At 38.1% G+C, this 24087-nt stretch overlaps 1 protein-coding gene across 1 annotated transcript; it reads left to right on the forward strand.

Moving 5' to 3' along the window:
• The first annotated feature begins 19176 nt into the window (after nt 1-19176).
• Nucleotides 19177-21805, forward strand: LOC113686232 (angiopoietin-related protein 7). The gene is made up of 3 exons (XM_089188013.1): nt 19177-19723; nt 19845-20225; nt 20789-21805. The coding sequence occupies exons 2-3, from the start codon at nt 19883-19885 to the stop codon at nt 21064-21066; spliced, it is 621 nt and encodes a 206-aa protein (XP_089044139.1). The 5' UTR covers nt 19177-19723; nt 19845-19882; the 3' UTR covers nt 21067-21805.
• The last annotated feature ends 2282 nt before the right edge of the window (nt 21806-24087 follow it).

Raw genomic sequence — 24087 nt, forward strand, 5'->3', positions numbered from 1 at the left:
TTGTGGTTTTAGTATAGGTACATGAATGTCTTACAACACACGAGAAACGAGCGAAATCCGTGTCTCAAGCAAAATCGACCGGACCGCTCTTACAGAGACACTCTCTTAAGAACGATAAGTCGACGAGATATCGGAGCTTTCCTGCGATATCTCGTTCCGGCGATAAATCGTTCCAATGATACATCGTTCCGGCGATATATCGCTAAAACGGTATATCGTAGAGCGTGTAGAACATCATTACAATATATCGCTTCAGTGAAATATCGTTCCAGCGATTTGTCGTTGAATCAGGAAAGACTCATTGCGATATACCGTTCTAGTGATATATCGCCTCAGCGAGTTTTCTCATGGCGAGAAATGCTTGTCTACTATATCTCGTTCAAGCGAAATAATTATAAGTTATTTCTTATTCCTCCCCCATTATGTTTTGGTATATGTAAGTTGTTAATGTTATTTTAGTGCGTCAGCAAAGCTAACATTCAATGACAGCGTAGTCAATAGGTACATGTAATTATAGTAAATGCAGCCAGTTTAAAATGGGGCTTTATTTGAAGCTCGTTGCAGCATTGTGAAAGGAGGTAGGCCACAAGGGAAATATTTAGATTTAAGAGGCTGTCTCTCTTATTTCCACCCGGTCAATTTTGCGTCAAAAATAATTTTGCCTGAAACTCGGTTAACAGAAAGACTTTACCTAGGAAAGAACTAAATTAGATTTGGTTTGATTCGAAATAATTTTCTGACTGCATTACGGGCCATAATTATTTCCCAGTCCGTAGGGACCGTCGCAACGTCTCGAAAATTGAAAAATAGGCATATTTTGTAACGTTGTAAAATATTTGATTCGCATAGTTAAGCCACAGAATTTATATCAGATTGCTTAAAAACCTTTCTAGTTTGCCAAGAAAGTTAGAATTTGCCCTCTCAACAAATTTGAAAAGGCGAATTTTAGTATATTCTGACCACTAGAAATCGCCATCGGCCGATGGCCGTAAATTACCTTGATTTAGACGCTAAGTTTTGGGATTTGGGACCTGGTTGACGATTCTATCCTGCACAGCCGTTAAGTTTATACCTTTATAGGCAAAAATATGCAAAAACCCCTGTACGTTTTCGATTTTTCAAAAGTTATGACCGTTTGAATCATCACATGTACGAGCATTCGCGATATTTTCGCCTACACCAAAATCGAACCACTAGAGCAGATTTCGTCATAAATACAGCTTACCCGCTTTGAAGCCCGGCTTTATGGCTCACTTCAGAATTTTTCTAATAACCGAATTGGTGAAATCCATGATAACTTCAACAAATAGCTAGGTATTGCCCTCGAAAAGTAGGCGGCATCCATCGTGATTCGTGGTATCAAAACAAATGCCGGAATTGGCCACATTTCGCGGTGAATCACCCATTTAACATCGCTGCAGAGCTGAATTTTTTCCAAAATCAGAATATAAACTCTCCATGTCTGGAAGCTGAGGGAGAAATGAAGGTTTTAGGCTTCTGAAGTGAAGAAATAATCGCTTAAATTTAGATCCAGTTCGATGTTATACTGTTCTCACAAAGGTCCGCACAAAAGAGAAGACCGCTGATAGCTTGTGCCGTACGTTGTGCCATATGGTTTTGTTTGTATCCCAAAGTAATATTTGGTCAGAAAAATTTTGGATGAAAAGAATAAATGCTTTTACCTGGAGTTTGATATCATATAATTAATAAATCAATTTCAAATATCCTGAGCTTGCTTCTCTCGGTTCCGCGTCGATGGTGTCCACAGAACAGCAACCTGTTAATAGCCGGAGAAATCGGCTACCAACGTGTTAAAAACTTGACACATGCTTCGTATGAACAGATGTTATAAGTGTTGCTTTTGGTAAATTTTCAATCGATTTCATCAAAACATTTTACTGACTACTAGATATTATAATATATTACACTATAACAACGCCGTCAGAACTTGATATCGGAAGTAAAGGTAGTTTGTATCTGTAGAGCATATTCTACACTTTCAGCCACCGTATAAGACATTGTTTACATAAGTCTACTGAGAAACACACTGACAATCACTAATCACGTCCGACAGTTTGTCTATGAGGATCTGTTTTTTGTCTCTCAATTTTACAGGGATCTTAAAATGACTACAGATGGCTCTCAACAAAACCACATTGAATTTCTGAAGTGTGTTATTGTGGTAACGTTCACAGAGGTCCTACGTATCGTAGCAGATTGGATGTGAGACTTTGATCTCTTTGTTAACTTTGTCTACCAGATCTTATCTCTCGGAATTTTCCTGGACGCATTGGATATCTTCCTCCTCATCCAGTGATATCCCGATCACACCCTGATCTTTTCGCCGCATTGCTGCTAGCCGGGAGAAAAAAGCTCTGAACTTGGTTCTTTGTCAGCTACTGTTCTCTAGTGAACAAACGTGTATTTGATTCATTTTTCGCATTTCGCATGTTCACTGCAACTTGGGCGGGTCGGCCTTTCGCCCAGTTCTTTCTCCAAGTGTAAACCGTGCCGTTAGGTATTCTTTTACCTTCTCTGAAAATCTAACGCTGCCCCTTGGTTTGCTTACGGCCCATCCTGTTCGTAAAGACGAGTGGGGCGAAGTATCCAGGGGAGAAGTGAGTGGTGTACTAGAATCTAACGAACAGCTCGAACACTCGATACCAGCGGTATCTATCGACGAGAACTTAAGGGCCTTGTTCCTTTTTGATTGCATCATACTGGCTTTAACCTGCTGACTGTATGCTTTCCAACGTCCAGGTGCAGCTCCAGCTGCGAAAAGGTTTCGAACACTTCAACACATCCAAACACAGAGCATTCAAACAATGGCGTTGTACTCTCTGTTTCCTTGCTGCCCTTTGAACGACGCTTGACCACACGCTTTTCAGAAGGATCATAAAACCCTTGAGATTCTATGGTTTGAAGGGACGTTTGACCTTGGTGCTTGATATAAATTGCGTCATATGGAATGTACTTCCCTTTACTGATGCCATAACATTTCCAAACTCTCAGACCGATATCTCCATATTCGAATCGAAGTTGTGGAAGCTACTAAAATGCTCAATCTTATTTATACAGAGAGTGTTCTTTGATTCGTCTACTATTCTTACTGCAGCTGTTGTTCCCTTCACTGGGTGTTTCGTATCCTCTGTCCAATGAAAGCTTTAACAACCTCGCTGAAGACTCGCTACAGACTGAAGCCTCTCTGGTTTCGAAAAAGCACTTGCATGCCATACTACACTTGCAGGCCTTCCAAAAAAAATAAAGGGTTAGCGGGTTCACCCGCAATGATTAATGCGGACCTCTTTTATGCGCGATAGTGCAATCGTTCAGCTTTAAATTCCAAAGCGCCAAACTTCGACACATAGACTTACAAGTGGAGTTCTATGACTGATTCTTGAAGAGAATGCAGCTGCAATCCAAAGTTTCAACGGGACATTAAGCGCGAACCATGGCTTTAGTTTTCGAGTTTAGTTCGCAACAACGAGTCAAAGAAGAGTATCGACAAATGCCGACCGCTTAATTTTGGAGGTATTTGCTGGAGTTATATCATAAAGTCCAGTTCACCAGTTTGGGAAGCGAAGAATATCTGAAATTTCACATAAACCCATGATTTCTCCGGCTATTGACAGGTTGCTGTTCTGTGGACACAATCGACGCGGAACCGAGAGAAGCAAGCTCAGGATATTTGAAATTGATTTATTAATTATATGATATCAAACTCCAGGTAAAAGCATTTATTCTTTTCATCCAAAATTTTTCTGACCAAATATTACTTTGGGATACAAAACAAAACCATATGGCACAACGTACGGCACAAGCTATCAGCGGTCTTCTCTTTTGTGCGGACCTTTGTGAGAACAGTATAACATCGAACTGGATCTAAATTTAAGCGATTATTTCTTCACTTCAGAAGCCTAAAACCTTCATTTCTCCCTCAGCTTCCAGACATGGAGAGTTTATATTCTGATTTTGGAAAAAATTCAGCTCTGCAGCGATGTTAAATGGGTGATTCACCGCGAAATGTGGCCAATTCCGGCATTTGTTTTGATACCACGAATCACGATGGATGCCGCCTACTTTTCGAGGGCAATACCTAGCAATTTGTTGAAGTTATCATGGATTTCACCAATTTGGTTATATTAGAAAAATTCTTAAGTGAGCTATGAAGCCGGGCTGCAAAGCGGGTAAGCTGTATTTATGACGAAATCTGCTCCAGTGGTTCGATTTTGGTGTAGGCGAAAATATCGCGAATGCTCGTACATGTGATGATTCAAACGGTCATAACTTTTGAAAAATCGAAAACGTACAGGGGTTTTTGCATATTTTTGCCTATAATGGTCTAAGCTTAACGGCTGTGTAGGATAGAATTGTCAACCAGGTCCCAAATCCCAAAACTTAGCGTCTAAATCAAGGTTATTTACGGCCATCGGCCGATGGCGATTTCTAGTGGTCAGATTATGCTAAAATTTGCCTTTTCAAATTTGTTGAGAGGGCAAATTCTAACTTTTTTGGCAAACTAGAAAGGTTTTTAAGCAATCTGATATAAATTCTGTGGCTTAACTATGCGAATCAAATATTTTACAACGTTACAAAATATGCCAATTTTTCAATTTTCGAGACGTTGCGACGGTCCCTACGGACTGGGAAATAATTATGGCCCGTAATGCAGTCAGAAAATTATTTCGAATCAAACCAAATCTAATTTAGTTCTTTCCTAGGTAAAGTCTTTCTGTTAACCGAGTTTCAGGCAAAATTATTTTTGACGCAAAATTGACCGGGTGGAAATAAGAGAGACAGCCTCTTAATATTCGAAAAATTGGTAAATCAAGATCAACTTAGTTTGGGCGCTTTTCTTTTTCATTTTTTCGCAAATGCTGGCAGCAAAAAAAAAACCTAAGAAAAACAAATTATTAATTGTCGCAGCGCAAGGGGGAGCGGAGGGTCTTTCTCACTAGTACAACATACAAATCATAAAAGCAAAACAAAACAAAACAACACAACATATAAACAATCTGCCTGGAGAACATTATACATTTCATCGAAGTAAAATAACAAACTTTCATTAGCATAACTTTTATAGCTATGTCCGATCGAGACACTTCAGAATTTCTGACCTCGGCTCCACTTTACTTAAACGAGTTTTTCTTCAATGATGTCTTCCATTTTGGTTCTGTGTGCGATGATTAAAACTATTTATGTTAAATGAATTACGCTTTCCCCTCTTACAGCGATCGAAGCCCGTGGATGGATCGAGATTTTTATCAAATGACTGGTTCCAACTTGGTTTTTTGTTCTCCATAACAATAGAGGCTTAAGCTTCATGAGAGCTTTTCATATTTAAATTAACTACACGCGAAAAGATGTGAGCAAAAGGCGTGATAAAGCGACTTTGATAGAGTTAATGGAACCGCGGGCTAATTTCAGTCCTTAGATTGTTATGTGAGTAGGCGGGTAGTTTGAAAGTGCTAAAATTCTCGTTTCTGAGTTTAATGAAATATGCACTCACGCTTTAGTTTTTGAGGCACGTTCAAAGAATAAGCAAGGAAACAAGGAATATCAATACCCGATTCTGTTCGTCCTTAATTAACCATGCTGTTTTTTGTAGGAGAGCGAGGTTCAACTAAAACAAAGTTTTTGTCTCAGTTTTGGTCTCATGCGCGCAAAAAAGTAAACGTATTGATGGTATGAAGGCTATGCATAAGTATTCTATTGATTATTGTTTAAGAGAGCGGGTCATAAAAGTGCCAATATTCTTGTTTGTCTGTTTGTAAGCGTAAGATGATAGGGTACATAAAAGACAACTTTCACGGTGTATCTCGTGCAAAGACTGTTTCATTCATAAGATATCAAGATTGTTGTTTTTTTTTAAGTGTAAAAAAGGCATGTAGTTACAGTTTTAGTCGTTTTAATAACCACTGTTAATTTTTTATTGGTCAATCACTTTTGTGAAGTCTCCTAAAGACTAAATGCCAAAGAGCAACTAAAATAGCTTGATTTTCAAAATCCAAGTTTAAAAGTGATTAAATATCTAACTGAATTAAAACAGTTCAATCCGGATGGTTTGGTTTGTTTCCTTTGCCGCCGTCTACGATAAGCTTGTTGGCGCCTTGCACCTAATACTTCCTTCTAGAGAAAAAAACTCTTCCCTTAGTACGGTGTTTAGGTTTGATTAAGCTTTGTTCAAGGAACGCTGAATACTCCGCTGAAAGGCTGTCAAGGTGCCAGATTCCAAATCTGTACGTCAAGTTTTAAAAAATATACAAAAACAGTAAATTCAGTCCTTGCTTGGGAATGACAGTGAATTCGACCGTCGAATCGCACTCCAACGGTGATTTTTCTCAACGTAGTTCCTTTGACGTAAGGTGATCAAAGCGATAGTTCTACCAAGATTTCCGGCGTTTATTATTTGCTGAATCATCTGCACTCAAGAGTTTGTAGTCCAAAATTGCAAGAAAACCATCAAGATTAGTTCAGAGAATGTGTATCGCTCCTGTTTACTGCAATAACGTACTGCACTAGAAGGAAAAATTTATCAATAAGTTGCGTGACATTAATCGTGCAACTAACGAAAGGAAATTTGTCATTTTTGGGCCACTGACTTATCATGCAATGACTGCTCTAATATATTTGCCATGCAGCCATACGCTGGTCTCTCCCACCATTTCAGTGGCTTCTTAGCTTGGGTCTTAGTACCGCCACGAGTTTGAATTCCGTCGAGTTCTCTAATCGCAGGCCACGTGCAAAAATCGTTTCTTAATTAGTATTTCATTCGATGGTCAGAATATCATTTATGATGTTTAACATCGGGAAATATCAATTGTAACCTGCGACGCCTTAAACATTAACCGTGACAGATTCCGTGCGAGTTTGCACGAACTCTGAGCGAGACCAAGCCAGGGTATAGGCTGGTCATACCACGTAGAGCATTTTCGGCAAAATTAGTTAGTCTTAAATAACTGCGGTAGTCTAACGTCCCACGTAGGACTTAAAACAAAGGAAATTTGCCAGATAACTGGTTTTTTCTTTTGGCAAACATTTAAAAGACCGTCATTACGCACAAACCTTTATCAGTTCTTACAGGGAGCACACAGGAGACGGAAAAGCAATCAAACTGGAGAGGCAACTGGTTGTTGGCAAATAGTTGTTCCTTTGAAGCCTTTCTAACTAACGTTTCGGGCAACACCCGAAGTGCCAATCGTTGAGGAATAGGTATGTAACATCTGGTGCCTATAAACTTAGGTAAAAAGGGAGCTTAGAGCCAATGCTTACTTTTTCAAATGTAAAAATTTTCGTAGCACATAGAGTAACCTCCTTTTACAAAGATTTAGTTTCAAGTTGGCTGCCTTGAAAATGAATAAAGGGGTAGGTTTCTAAAGAAACTGTGGTGCTACGTCGTTGAGAGATCTAGAGTGTAGCAGGTAATTTAGTGTTAATAACTGAGTTGAAAACGTAAATTAGCCACCGTAGACTCAGCATGAAATTATAATTTTACGAATCCGTAAATATGCCGTAAAGTAAGCGTTAAGATCCTCTTTACGCGTTTTTACGAACTCCTTAGGGTTTTAGAGTTCTTGGAATAGACGAATTTTGTCACGAACGACAATGAACCAGAATCAAAAACTAGACGTAGCTGTCCACCGTGCCACTGACTCGACATTGACAAGCCATTTCCAGGGAAGGTAATTTAGTGTTAACAACTGAGTTGAAAACGTAAATTAGCTGATTGCTTTTCCCTCTCCTGTGTGCTCCCTGTAAGAACTGATAAAGGTTTGTGCGTAATGACGGTCTTTTAAATGTTTGCTAAAAGAAAAAAACCAGTTATCTGACAAATTTCCTTTGTTTTAAGTCCTACGTGGGACTTTAGACTTCGGCATTATTTAAGACTTACTAATTTTGCGGAAAACGTTTTACGTGCTAACGCTCGAAACGTCAGCTTTTTTGCCCTTTCATAGCATGAAATCGCAAATTTACTCATCTTTAACTTTTGCGTAAAGAAGCTTAAATATTAAGCCTCTTCTTTATGAACAAGTTCCGCGTTCCCTAAAGATGCGTAATTGCAGAGAAATAGTAAAGACTGCGTAAAGGATATTAAATGTTCGTAAAGGGAAGGATCAAGATGGATATAATTAACCACTTTCTATTTGGAGAAATAGTAGAATTACTGAGGTATTTTGACCGCTTCTCCGGTTGTAAGAAATTGAAAACGAATTTGTCATACATCCGGTGGTAAGAACTTAAACATCCATTTCTTTCGTATTCGGCTCTTAGATAGACCTTAATGTGAGATAGACTATTGCATTCTTTGTTTGCCTCAATGCATTTTTAATGAAATAGGTATCCACAGATACTCAGTGCCACCCAAAGAAAGAAAAAAAAAATTTAAAGAACTTTAATTCTGCAAAGTTTTCAAAATAAAATTATCTGAATAGCATTTTCTAATTTCTACATGAGGAAATTTGGCTGTTATTGTTACAGCCTTTCGAGTGAAAATGAACTGACCGGGACTCCCAAACTAAGTTTGTTCCAATACTCAAAGAATTCAGCTTAGTGGTAGTGCTTGATTGCTAGGGCTAGGATTATGTGGCGACTAAGCAACGAGGAGATAAATAAACGTTTTAGAAATTTGAAGTACGTCATTGCGCGGAAGCTGTGCTTGACAAGACCCGCCAGTATTATTTCTTGCGGCGTGCATGCCCGTGAGGCGTGGGTTAAGTGCTTCATAGGGAGAGGCTAATCGGGCTTTTCCGCTGGATTGGGCGCATTTTCACGACGGGATTGACTATAATGGGGATGCATTTTTCAACGTCGTTATCAGAATGGGGTCGCAGGTCTTTCGGGATTTAAAAATGGGAACATTTACCGTCAAAAAGTTGTCAAAGTTAATAATCCTTAATCATTTAACTAACTTCGTTTTGTTTTAAGAATAATTTTGCACGGTCATGTTTTATTGGACAAAACCTTTCCGTACAGTGTCCTCAGGGGTTGAACATCCTTAGGTATAAAGATGTCGAATTTCCGATCCATTACGAAAACGGGAAACAAGCTCTAAGCCTTATTACGGGTCAGTCACGGCTGACGCTGAACTAAAGAATCTATTGAGAAAGTGGACTGTGAAATAACTCTAGCTAATCTTCTGGTTTGTAATGAGTATTTCGAGTCCTCGGCAAGCAATCAAGATCGAGATTAACCTGGATATGGGCGGCAGGGAGAGCATAGAGTAAGATAAAGAAAGATAAAGTTAAGATGGAGTATTTTTTTTTTTTCAAGAATCAGTCTCTCCCGCAGAAAATAACTCCAGAGATACGTTTCTCAAAACCTCGTTCTAGGTATTCTCTATTCTTTAAGCATATCTGAAACTCTGTACGTTTTTTTATTAAACGTTGAGCGTGACGAGTTTGGCCTCAGGAGGCGTAAGGCTTCTCCTTTTGCGAATCCCGTATTAGCGCCTTTGAGTGATGACATGAAAAATAGTTCGTGTATAAGAAGATCGCTGCCTCCTTGGAATGCGTTTTATGTCAAGGGTCGATTCCCCGTTAAATAACTCGCGAATTTGATAAGTAAAACAAAACAAAACAAAAATCAAGGAGAAAGAAAAAAAAAAGCTTTTAAGTCTGCTGTTCTTAAAATCTGTCCGGTCTTTCTAAGTGTATTTATCACATTGCTGATTTTTTTTAGAGAAAGAGATGAATTTAAAAATGATTTTTTTTGCAGTCATATCTTTTTTTCAGGCGGCAGGGTAATTCAAGTAAGATACAGTGAACGGTAAATCACGAAATAAGCAACATTGGCAAATGATCTCTTTAGCGTTTTATGATTGTCGCTTGACCGTGATTCTCACGGCATTTCGAGAGAAAAATAATTGACTAGGACTTTTTCATAAATTTTGTTTAGATTTTTAAGGAATTCGCTCCAGTGTTTATGCGTGATTGCCCCAGGCAAGGATTTGGTGGCCACTAAGCAACGAGAAGATAATAAAACGTTTAAAAAATGATAAGTTCATCATATGCGAGGAGTGTGTTTTACATGAACCGGTAAAATCATTTCTAAATTTTCGGGATAACACTATACCCTCCTATAGATATTGTCTTAATCCATTTCGGAAAAAGCGGGCGGGTAAAACATATATTATCTCTCTGGACGCTGAAACAACCTCTCGCCGTGTATTTCCTTAATTGCGGTAACTCGCAATGTTTACCCAGTGGCGATCCCCGAAATCCTTTCACAAGTACGAGGATCTTGGATTTGTTATCCGGTATAAATCTTTGGCTTTAATATCAATCAAGAGTAACTGGTTTTATCTCCGCTGGGAGAGAAAGCCAACTGTGAAGGCGCTTTCTCGTGTTCACAAATAGACCTTTTTAAAGTTACAGGCGCCATATTGGATTAGTAACTGCGCACATACGATAACGAGGCTGGGGTTGACCCGGTGGTTCTTTCAAACAGCTGATCTGCTCACATTTCACGATCTAATGCACTTTTCAATGCGATTTCTCCCTTCAAAATAGTTCTTTAAAACAACAATATGAAAATTTCGTCATTAAATGACATCCAGAAACTCGACGCAAAAGATCTTAGGGAGATTTTAAAATTTAATTTAAAATCGACGGGCTGAATTAGAGCCGATTTAGTGTTGAAAGTTTATGCTTTGCTGATGTGACACCTCCTTCCATCGAGTAGAGGAGGAAACCGAGAACTTCTTACAGATGGCCAGGACCTAGAACAAAACCAGAGCGACTCCAGATACGAAGCGACTATGGTAAGGATTTCAGCCCTTGAAGGGGGCGAGTAATCTCCATAATTTACCTGAGATGAATTTCAGTCAGCTTTACGATTGCACCGTTGTTTCACGAGAATCTCGCCACATCGTGTTGAGAGGAACACATTACAGAAAGTACCACAGAAGCTGTTCAGTATGGCTTAGAAAGCGAGGCAAAGGCTGTAGCCCTCTAGGTAGAGGAGATTTGTTACTGCTGCTGTTGTTGATGTGGTACTTGTTGTTGTACCATATTCTTCAGTAAAAGTTGTTCCCATTTTGTTTACCAAGATGTCTTTAAGTTTGCCATTTGTACATTTTATCTTATGGGAAACTATACAATAGAGCCTGTAGAACCACTTGATTATAACCCTTGTTTCTATCAACCCATGAGGAAAACTGTAACTAACAGATGTCATAATATTTTCATACCCATTTTGCCCAGGACAACTTATGCTCGTGATACATTGAAAACCATTTCAGTCCACGACTCATGGTAATAATCAGACCAAAATATTAGACAATTTAAAAACTCACAGAAGTGACTGATTCATGTAACTTCTCCAAACACTATCCAGCAAACAGATAATGTTAATACTGAAACTTATCAGGCATAAGTTATCTTGATCTTACATCAAATTCTCATAACTTATTTACAAGTAAATGTGTAGCAACTAGAAGGGAGAATTGACAATCAGATCTTGGGTATTTAAGGGTTAACGGAAGAGAACAGAAATGCTTCCCCTCAGCTACTGATCTCAACAATGCTAGTCCTTTACACACATTAAGTTTCCGTCAATGATAAACATTCAGTGAATTGATATTCCCATTCTTAGCACTCAGAGGCCTTCTGACATAAAGGTTTGCTATACCAGCTCTTATTGCATATTGAACTTAAAACAATTCAGGTACCTACAAGGAAATTTTTACTAATTTTGCAACAATAGCTACCCTCATCCATAATTCACAGAGAATAAGATAAGTGTAGAACGATAAATACTTAGCAAAAATACATGCCTCCGTGCATAAACTTGAAGAAGTGAAAGCTCGTAGGCAAACCATTGGGGCCATAAAATGTATTTGAACAACCAAAAGCGGCACACTGCTTTCTTTTCTTTTTGGGAGAAAAACTAGCTTTATCGAGATTTCGGCTAGGACCATCCATTTTCCTTAAAAACCGAACAATGCTACTGCCCACGTACGAATTTCACCAAAGCGCTCACAGAGATTTAACGCGAGTCAACCCCAGCCTCGTTCTCACGTGTGCGCGGTTGCATTTCCAATATGGCTCTGAGAACTGTAAAAAGGTCTATTGAAATATAACATGTTTTGATAGATTATCAACAATCCCTATTTGAGATTAACTTGAATCAGATGACTATAAACTTACTCGTTTTCCATTCGGTTTGGCCGGCTTGACGATCGCCACGATAGCCTCTGCCTTTGCAATCTCTGAGGAAAGGAGTGACTTGCAGTGAAACCACCGGATGTCTTCTCGGTGAAAAATTACGGTGCCTCGTGATACAGCTGATTATTTCGTCAAAAGTTAGCTTTCGATTTACTAAAGAAATTTCTCTACTCTAGAGCAATGAAGGAGGGGAACCTTCGCCGCACATAGTGCGATGGAATAAAATGCTGTGAAATTTTTTGCCCTAATCTTGACCTGAACACCGCAGCAAGAGACCATCTTTGTCAATCTTCGCCGAAATCTTCGTACTCGCAACTTTCATTTCTTCTCTACAACTTGAGTACGATGTATCACAACCCTCAATAGAGTTTGTTGAAAATTTGTGTCATAGGCACTTTAATTACTCGGTTCTCTGGATCCAATACATAATTCAACTAACATTTCTACCAGAAACCCTTTCTCAAATACGAGAATCTCTTTACTAACGACTCGTACATTGAGTACCTACAAAAGGCATTCATGTGGGATGCATTGGTCGCTTAATTGGTTGCCACAGTCATGATGGTCTATTGAAAACGCAAAAATGCTTATGATGTTCCATAAAAACGTAAAAAAAAAGCAACAACAACAACAACAAACCCAAGCTAATATCTAGCTATCTTCACCGAACAAGCTTGGTAAAAAATGATTAAGTTTTTTTTTTTTTTATCCAGTATAAATCTTTGGCTTTAATATTAATCAAGAGTAACTGGTTTTATCTCTGCTGGGAGAGAAAGCCAATTGTGAAGGTGCTTCCTCGTTTTCACAAATTGAAATATAACATGTTTTGATAGATTTTTAACAATCCCTATTTGAGATTAACTTGAATCAGATGACTATAAACTTACTCGTTTTCCGTTCGGTTTGGCTGGCTCGACGATCGCGACGATAGCCTCTGCCTTTACAATCTCTGAGGAAAGGAGTGACTTGCAGTGAACCTATCGGATTACTTCTCGGTGAAAAATTATGGTGCCTCGTGATACAGCTGATTATTTCGTCAAAAGTTAGCTTTTTATTTACAAAAGAAATTTCTCTACTGCAATGAAATTCTAGAACACAGACCGAGGGGAACCTTTGCCGCACATAGTGCGAAGGAATAAAAAGCTATGGAATTTTTTGCCCTAATCTTGACCTGAACACCGCACGCGAGAAACTATCTTTGTCAGTCTTCGTCGAAATCTTCGTACTCGCAACTTCCATTTCTTCTCTATTACTTGAATACGATGTATCACAACTCTCAACAGACTTTGTTGAAAATTTGTGTCATAGGCACTTTAATTTACTCGGTTCTCTGGATCCAATACACAGTTCTACTAACAATTCTACCCGGTGGCGATCCCAGAAGTCCTTTCTCAAATACGAGGATCTCTTTATTAACGTAAATAAGAAAAGACCTACAAAGGCATTCATTTGGGATGCATCGGTCGCTTAATTGGTTGCCACATTCATGATAGTCCATAAAAACGCAAAAATGTTTATGATGGTCCATGAAAACGTCAAACAACACAACAGCAACAACAAACCCAAGTTAATATCTAGCCATCTTGACCGAATAAGCTTGGTAAAATATGATTAAGTTTTATTATCCAGTATAAATCTTTGGCTTTAATATTAATCAAGAGTAACTGGTTTTATCTCCGCTGGGAGAGAAAGCTAACTGTGAAGGCGCTTTCTCGTTTTCACAAATTGAAATATAAAATGTTTTGATAGATTTTCAACAATCCCTATTTGAGATTAACTTGAATCAGATGACCATAAACTTACTCGTTTTCCATTCGGTTTGGCCGGCTCGACGATCGCCACGATAGCCTCTGCCTTTGCAATCTCTGAGGAAAGGAGTGACTTGTAGTGAAACTACCGGATGTCTTATCGGTGAAAAATTACGGTGCCTCGTGATACAGCTGATTATTTCGTCAAAAGTTAGCTTTCGATTTACTAAAGAAATTTCTCTACTCTAGAGCAATGAAGGAGGGGAACCTTCGCCGCACATAGTGCGATGGAATAAAATGCTGTGAAATTTTTTGCCCTAATCTTGACCTGAACACCGCAGCGAGAGACCATCTTTGTCAATCTTCGCCGAAATCTTCGTACTCGCAACTTTCATTTCTTCTCTACAACTTGAGTACGATGTATCACAACTCTCAATAGAGTTTGTTGATAATATGTGTCATAGGCACTTTAATTACTCGGTTCTCTGGATGCAATACACAATTCTACTAACATTCAAGCATATTTCATTCTATGTGACCCTCTTGTTAATCTCTATGGCTCTCACACTTTGATACTCACTTCTTCTTCAACCAAGAAAGTTTGACCTTACTATTTTGCACAATGTCTGCATTTTTCTAGTCTGCTTTCCTCTCTCCTCTCTCTACTCTCCTAAATAAGCTATAAAGAACAAGCTTTAATAGTCACTACTGACAGATATGGGCAGGTATGCCAGCCAGCTGACCCTGGGAGATTGAACATTTTTATTAGAACACTAAACCAAACAATTTCACGAGACTTTCGAAATGAGTAACGAAGTATTTAATCACAATGTTTACGCCGGTTCAACAGAATCAACCTCTGATTGCGTTGGCCTAAACATGAACTTTCGTGTGGGTCCAAAGCACGGTCAGTACACAAATTAAGCACGTCCACCTAGAGAAGTTACAAAGGCTGTCACGAGTCGGAAATTCATCCCGTCAGCTTAAACCTAAATAACGCCGGAATTTGAATTCAAAAATAAAATTATTTCTAAATATAAATGAAGGATTAAATCATACTAAACTGATTAACTAAATGACGAACTAATTATCATCTAGCCAAACACTTCACAAATTTATTGGAAGAACATGCTAGATTCTTTTTTTGGGTGTTGCCACCAAAGTTAAAAAGAGACACACGTCAGCAATTTTTTTCTGAATTACAGTATTATATTGAATACCTCAATCCAAATCACACTGCAGTAATCATTAAAAAATAGGCCACGTTGATCTTCTCAGTCCAAGTACGGACTTAACTGGAATAAATGCTTTGCGGTCAGAATTTTTTTGCAGAATTTTAAATAAGAAGTTATTTCGAGCATCCTGAGAGTATCAAATATAATCTGTAGTGATTCAGAGGGTTCCCAAAAGTTATGTTGATTTTCTAGATAATGGCGACGTTATGGCGATGTTCATAGCTCCGCTCGCGTTATTTGACGATAATTTTAAGCTATTTACCGAGTAGAAATATTAATTCCTACTTTCGCGATGTTTCTAATTTAACATAACATTTATCTAATAAGAACTTAAGTGGCTTATCGCCTTTATGCGCGCCGAGAAAGCGGCGGTTACAAATGTGATATTCAATGCGTGTAACGTATCTCTGGATCCATCCATTGATTGATTTGTTGATTGATTAATTGAGCGAGTGAGTGAGCGAGTGAGCAGATGAGTGAGTAGTGATTGATGATGTGATTGCTTAGCCGCCTGACTATCAATGAGTCAAACTCATTTTATACGCTCCATCAGAATCTGAGTAAGCCATGATATATCGTCACAAGATATCCACTCTCGCTTTATCAAAGCTGATTTATAATCGAGTAAACAGGCATAAGGTTTCTTTGAAAACAAATCAACGGAGGACATCTCTTAAAAACCAAAGAGATCACCAAAGAGTTTTCAACATTTGCTTAATGGCAGATAAGTGAAGAGACGCTGTTTAAGTAATTGACAAATTGTAAAGTGTTTTGAATGACAGTTTTATCTCACTATCGTACGAGTTAATTGAATGATGCAAACGAATCTGTGGTCGTTTTTTTGATGACGCAGTCAGTTAGTCATTTGAGAAAAACACATGCGCGATTAAAAGCAATTTGTTGTTAGGGCTGGCCACTGGCAAAAGATGGTCGCATGTAACTGAACAAGGATAAAAATTAATTCTAAAGCTATCCGCTGTTCGTCAACTCATCCTACGTTCAAAAAGGAGAAACCACCCGTAAGGGGATTTGGTCTCATTGGGACCAGAGCCAAATATCTTTGTTTTTGGTGTCGGTATGGAATATAGTCGTAACCGCATTGGCCACAAGGCAAGACAAGATTTGAAATTTTCCAATAGTTTTCTTTTTTTCTTTTTTTTTTTTTTTTCTGCCATTAAACGGCTAGCGGTTAAACCATTTCGAACGTTTTTTAAAAAGTGCGAGCGGACTGTTTCTGATTCAAAAACCTTGTCATGGAATTCTCCCTTACTGGCGGAAAATGTTTCGTGACTCACTTAAACTTTCTGATTTTGGCGACCTAAGGTAAACTAAATTTGTGCTTTTGCAATTCAAATTATAGAACCCCTTCGTGGGGTAGGTCAAATCAGACTGGTTCGAAAATGGGGGCTAGTGAGATTACAAATCTCCAGAGGTTGACATCCTTGTGCGGGCATTTCTCACTCACTCACCTTTAAGTGATTTAAGAAAGCAACTGTTTTCAGAAGATTTCAGGTTGTCATTCGCTTAACCGTGTTAAATATCGCCAACGAATTGGAAAGCGCAGCTGGTGCTTTTCATACGTATTTAAGGGTTTTGTTTGATAACAAACAGGATATATTAGGTAATCAACTTAGTTAATAATACCAAATTACCTTGTTATTCTCTCCCACCGAGGCAGCACCGCGGTTTCTTTAGAATGCTACCCCGTTCATGGAATTTCTTGTGGTCAACTGAAATTGATAAGACGGTGATATCACTCCTTCCCATTTCAATCACGAACTGTCATAGAAGGAATCTAATTCCATTGTAATATTCATAGCTTTTCGTGCACCTGAAAAAAATGAAATTGTTTACTTTTAGACCTCTAACGTATTATGCAATGAATATTTAAAATATCTAACTAGAAGAATCAATGGTTTACCCGTTTACACTACGGTATGTGAAATATTAACTACTACAATTTCAGCATCGATTGTTATGAACTCGCGCATCTTCATACAAAGATTGGTCCTTAAAAACATGTGCTCTTTCAATGTTGCGAAAGTGCAGTGTCATTTCCAACTCAGTTTCCTTAGCTCAGCATGACTTTTGAAAGGCTACCTCAACCAGTGGGCGTTTTCATTAATTTGAAGTTCATGACGAAAATTCTCGATAGAATTAATTCCATTAGAGCTGTCTCTAGCAATGACAGAAGTACTTTACTCTCACGATTTTTGGGCGTAAAACATGTGCGCATGCACTCAGGTAATTAAAAACTCAGGGGCAGATAGAGACTCAGTTAGTCTTTAGGAAACCTTGCCTGCCGTATCTTCGGTAGAGTTTCTCTATTTCTCTTCAAATATTACGTTTAGGCAGCGTGGTGCATACACCACCAATAGAATGATCATGAGAGGCATTCAACAAAGAATAGGTATGTGACATCAAGCTAGAAACTTATGGTGCTTAGATCCAATTCTCACTTATCCGAATGTAGGACTTCTTATGAAACATTTTTTACTTGGAGGGGATCAGAGTTCTTCCAGCAACTAACTAACCTATGGGGTTTATATGCAACGCTCATCTTGCAATACAACAAGAACACTCGAAGAGCCTACTTTATATTATCAATAGCGTTGCATGGAAAAGAAATCGCCTTCAAACGTTTCGCAATTTTTTTTTCGATGCTCTTCTAGAAAAAAGATAAACAAATATTATTAGTCTATGATTTTAAAAAAGAATGTTTCAGTCTCTAGCTTTTCAATCCATCCCTTCCTATACGAATACTGCTTTATAAGGCATATGTTTTTGTTTGGGACTGGTCTGTTGTGGTTAGATATGAGAATTAACTTCCACCATTTTGCTGAAAAAAAGAGCTTTGAGCGCCTTGAATGGAATGTCTTTGGTAATGCAAATTAGTATTACCGTTGTTCTTATTTTTTTTACCCAAGCCTTTGATTGGTTTGGTGCGTAAGCTTGTGAGAATAGGTGTCATCGAATTCATGTTAAAGCCTCTATAAACTATGTACTTATCTTTATACTTTGCTTATATTTCATTGACCTGTATTTACTTTCATTTATATTCATCTTCCTTTTTCTACCTTCATCTTCCTTAATCTATCATCATTGGCCTTCATTGTCCTTTACTTTCCACCATTGACATTCATCGTCCTTCATCAACCTCCATTTACCTTCAACTACAACTACTTACCTTCATCTGTCATCGTTGAACTTCATTGCCTTCATTTCGGTTTTAATATATCTTCGTCTCACTTATTTTACCAAACACTGCCTCATTGTCCTTTATCCACGTCCTTTGCCTTTATTTACCTTCATCTACCCTAATCTACCTTAATTTTCTTCAGCTAACTTTATCTACCTTAATTCACCGTGTTATTATCTCATTTAACTTTTTATCCTTCAATGCCCTTCCTTGTCCTTCATCTATCTTCTTTTGGCCTCATCCACCTTCATCAACCTAAAATTACAATCATTTATCTTCATCTACCTTCCTCTGCTTTCATCTTCCTTCATTTGCTGTCGTCTAATTTCATCTACCATTCTTTACTTTCAGACCTTCATTGGCCTTTGCATTTCTATCTTTATATACCCTGATCTATCTTCCTTCCCCTTTTATCTCCTTCATTGTCCTTTAGCTACTTTCATTTATCCTCATCCTCCTTCAGCTTATATCTTTTATCTTCATCTACCTACATCCATTTTCATCTGCCAACATTCACCTTCAGATAACTTCATCTTCCTTCATCTACCTTCATCTACCTTCATCTACCTTATCTACCATCTTATACCTTCATTCACCTTCATCTATCTTCATTTACCTTTATCTACCTTCACTTATCTTCATTTTCATTTTCCTTCTTTTACCATCATTTATCTTCATCTACCTTTATTTCCCCTCTTCTAACTTTATCTAACCTCGAATGAATGAATCTTCAACTCCCTTCACTTACTTCCATCTCCTAAATATACCATCATTTACCTTCATCGGCCCTATTCTACCTTCAAGCACCTTCATCTAATTTCATTTTCCTGAATGTAAAAGACTTTGCGTTTATTTAACTTTATCTACCATCATCTACCCTTATCTACCATAATTTCCGTTCACTTACCTTATTCTCCCCTCATCTACCGTCATTCACCTTCAACCATCTTCATCTCCCTTTTTCTATCATCTTTTACCTTCATCTTCTATCATCCATGAAAAACTTCTCAAGAAAGTGCAGTTTTTGACAGTTATCCTTTAAAACGCCAAAAATCACCTTTCTGACCATCTAAATTTCAACAATTTCTGAGGAGCATACTATCTATTTACCCCTCCAAGGACTTTATTTATTCAGCGAATATTAATCCGACCCCCCTTACTAATCCTCGATCGGCGCTAAGCAGTGAACTCACATCATGTAATAAGATTTCTATCCTTCAGGTTCTGCTCTACTTTTTCTGGCACTCTCTGTGACTTATCAAATTCTACCATCAACGCGGGCATTCCCAATAGATTGCCAAAAGAACACTGCAGTCTGTTTAGAAAAAATAACGAAGGACGTCACCCAAGTTCAGGAGAACAAAACATTGGCGAAATGTAAGCACGATTCCTCTTCGTTCATGTGTGTTACTACCTTTATTAAAATCTATCAATTTATATTTTTATTATTATTTTTCAAGAGAATACACACTGTTATTCCCTTGTATTTTATCAACAGCTAAGAACTGTGTTGAGCTCTACTATTCCGGTCAAAGGATGAGCGGTGTTTACACAATCGACCCAGATGGCTCAGGTGCCTTTAATGTCTATTGTGACCAAACTACTTCCGGTGGGGGATGGACAGTCTTTCAGAAGAGAATGGATGGCTCCGTTGATTTTAACCGCACCTGGAATAACTACAAATATGGCTTCGGTAACTTGCTCGGTGAATTTTGGCTCGGACTGGACAAGATAAACCGTCTGACACAAAACAAAACAAAGAACATGCTTCGAATAGATCTGGGGGTAACTATGGGCCAAAGTGTTCACGCTGAGTATGAATGGTTTGGGATTGGGAATGCGACGGCTGACTACCGCCTGTTCATTGGCAATATGACAAGTAAGTAAGCCGTCTTTTTAAACATTCATCGTTCGATTTTATGTGTTACTTCCCTATCGACGTCTACCGCCCCATTCACACCAAAGCTTAAGAGCTGTTTTGCTAAAACCATTTAAAATGTGTTTCTTCAGAGAGGCTGCTTAAACTGATGTATGTCCATTTTAAACTGAGCAAATTTAGCAAATTAACAAGTTAGTGACAACTTGAATCCTATGAAAAACTGGTTTTTAGTTCAATCCCTTCTCCCAACTCCACGTAACCTGCAAAGAATGGTTCGTTCTAGTGTATGCCCGTTTGACTGTGTTTTGCTGTTAATTCTGCCCATACCAAGTAGAGTCCGCGCTCCTCCTTGGATAGTTTTCTTAAGCTGCCTGAGATAGAATATTCATTGACCTCGGCTTTAGCAAAATCATAAAATTTGAGTATTTATTATTTTGCCAGGTGTTTTTGTATTTGGATATCTGCCCTACTTCGTCGATTCGTAGCTATCGAGTTTGAGGTGTTATCTTGATCCTAATATTATGGAATTTTGGTATTTATTATTTTTTTTTTTTTTTAAGCAGATTCAACTGTTTCCTCTGACTCCCTCAATCCTCACAAAGATCTCATTTTTGGTACCTGGGATAGAGATCCTGCCCATTGTGCTCAAAAAAGAGGCGGAGGCTGGTGGTATGGCAACAGTAGTGCTTGTGCTGTTTGGTCGAATCTCAACGGAATTTATCCGCATTGTCGAAAGGAAACCTGGGCCGATATCCATTGGGGAAAATTAGATCCAAACAGTCCCGAGGGCAGCGCCCCCACATCAACTGAAATGAAAATTAGACCAGTGGATCTTTTTTAAAATTTTCTGACGGTAAAGTGTTCATGTATATAGTGATTTCTGCGTACTCTGATCGGTCGACTTCGCTTTTATTACAATTGTGACTGGCAGATTAGTGATCGAGTGACCGTCCTTGAATTTGAATGAATTTCGCCAAGGGAACATCATCGTTAACTGTTTCCCTCGCGATCAGGCATCAAGTGCATTTATTTGCATGCATGGTGATTTTGATTCTTTTTTACGAACTATTCATTGTTGATTTGAAAACGCTGCAATTAAAAATTAGTTCGCTTGCTGTCGAAATTAAACCAAAATATCTGTGAATTCAGTTTTTGAATATCCGACAAAGAAATAAATCCGGACCAATCGATGCTGTTTTTAAACTTTAAGAGGTAATTTGCACGACAAGAAATAAAACGTGTAATTTTTTTCAATGCCTTTTAATTGCAGATTTTAAAATGCTTAGAATACGCAGATTAGAAGAAATGACCAAATTATACACAACCATATATAGTTGATCAAATGCGATTTCAGAAAAGAATCTTTTCATCACATCAAGATTAATTCAGAAGGATTTATATTTATGGAACGTTCTAAGCTATTAGCTAGAGTTCCTAAATGTTTTTACTTATTTCTATAGAGTTTACGTTTTCTGACTTCACTATCTTAGAGCTATCAATCAAGCGATTTAAGATTATAACAAAATATGTAACTTAGGATATGTGAGTTTTACCGTGTGAAGAAATAAAGACTGTGGTACATTATTTATGCATTTACGTCAATAGCTATGCCATTGCGTTTTCATGATAACCCAATAGGCTGCAAACCTACTATACTCGAGGATTTTCAAGCCCTCAATGATTATTCATTTTCGTATTTGCCAGTGAAGTTTCTTACACACGATTGACTGTAAAGACTGTAAAGGTATGGGGTGTAAGTTGGGAACCTAATTTTATCACAAATTGGTAAACAACTTCACAGGTACTTTATTTTGCATATCTTGATAATACAAAAAAACTAACCAAAACAAACTACGATAGATACGAACGGAAAACGCTAGCTATTTGTAATCTCTTATGAATTGTCAGTGAAGCCCTGGATAAAGAAGGATTAAAATATGATTTCGGTCACTGTATGGCAAGGAAATGAGCGTACTTTGACCCTTAATTGTCTGCACTGTTCTAACATCTGATAAAACTGCAAATTGATCAAAATGAACGATGAAAATGTCTTAAATTTCTCTCCCAAAGTCACGGAGTAGCATGAATAGCAAATACCAAACTTGGAAAATTCGCCATAAATTTTGCTCAAACTGTCACATGGTCAGAATCTTCAAAATGGATGGAGACAGATCATTAAGCTACTTAGCTATCGTTCTGTGAATGAAAAGTCCAAGACACTAAAATAATGTTTTTTTATTTGTTTCCCTCTCAATTTAAAATCTCTAAAATACAAAGCCAAGAGTTTAGTTTAAAAATGCGCAGAAACACTTTGTTTTCACTTTTTATTGCCTAACCTCTTTCGTGTTGAAAGAAATCGAGACAGTTTAAGTAATCTTTCATAAATCTTGATTGTCATGTTTATTGGATTTAACCTGTCGGTCGGACCGCCTTTGTGAATTGAAATGCTGCCAGAATAAAGTCGTTGAATAACTGATCAATTACGTAAACGGGTTACTGCCACCTTCAAGTCGTTTCAAGGTAGAATTTCTTCTCACAGCATCAACACAATATCAAGCAGTCGAATGTTGACAATATCGAGAAATATCAATAAGGGAATTATTTATTGCAGGATCCAATACAAAATTTCCCAAAATAACACCATAAAAATAGAATGGCAGCAAGTAAGGAGAATTTCTTATGAGATCTTGAGAGTAAAAAGCCGGTGAAGGGGTTATCACGGCTATCACTGCACTAAAAAATCTATCGAGCATTAGAAAGTGGGCCGTGAGCAACTCCCATCTTCCGTCATTAGGATTTCGAGTCCTTAACACGCGAATAATACAAGATTAGCTTAGGCAGGAGCGGGATGCGGAGGATAGAATGGAATAAAGTTTAGTTACGCCTTCGCTAAGTGCGGTCCTCTCGACTTCCCGTCGGAAAAAAGATTTCTTTTACTTTTTGCCCATGAAAAGGATTTAGGACACATGTTTCAAAAATAGTTTAGTTGTTCTCCAATTCTCTGTTTTTGCGTCGCCACAAGCCAAAAATGATTTTTGGCCAGACCACTCATGTGGACAGCGACCGAAAGTGTAAATTTCAAAGATTCTATCCAGCGCGCAGCGACTGCAACAATGTAGCTCACGGAATTCTATCTTGCTACAAGTTACAAGATGTATTCACTTAGTTCACAGACAAATATGGAAACTTCAGCTGAAATATTACAGTCCAGTTGATTTCGATGGTCGCAGGGAAATGTCGACTTGTCGCTCAAACCGTTGTGGTCCATAAGAGCGTAACATCATTAATGACAGAAACCAGAAATCAGTAATTGACACAGTCATTAGTGGAAAAAGAACTCCGAGTCGGATTTTCAGATTTTCTGGAGACTCGTGACAGGCTGAGTTGTTTAAAGGGCATGTAAATCCAAAAAACATTCGTTTTATTTTCACATAGATTTTTAGTAAATATATCAAGTACACCAAAGGTACCATTCGTTTTTTTTTTTCAAAAGTCCATTTTCAATTTGTAAAAGCTCTTCCAAATTCGAGACATTCGTCATCTTGAATGGCGCTATCTTTCCTGTGACGTCACGGGTGGAACCTCCAAAGTCTCGTTTTATAATCGCGTGAGACACGAAGGAGTCTTTTCCACAGCCGTTGTTTGCCGGTCTCGTCATGATTTTCTTACTTACGGTTTGCTTCAGTACATTCAATTTTTTCATAATGGTAAAGTTTTGTGTCGTCCAGTTTTGTACTGATTGAAACAAAACTGGGCATACAATGCAAATATTTCAAAATGACGCTAATTTGAAGCGACAATTTGTGAAATTTGTTCAAGTGAAAATAGCCAATTTCGTCGAGCCGTTCGAAAATTCTGTTGT

Source organism: Pocillopora damicornis, chromosome 11 (assembly GCF_964200805.1).
Source record: "Pocillopora damicornis chromosome 11, jaPocDami1.2, whole genome shotgun sequence".
Lineage (NCBI taxonomy): Eukaryota > Metazoa > Cnidaria > Anthozoa > Scleractinia > Pocilloporidae > Pocillopora > Pocillopora damicornis.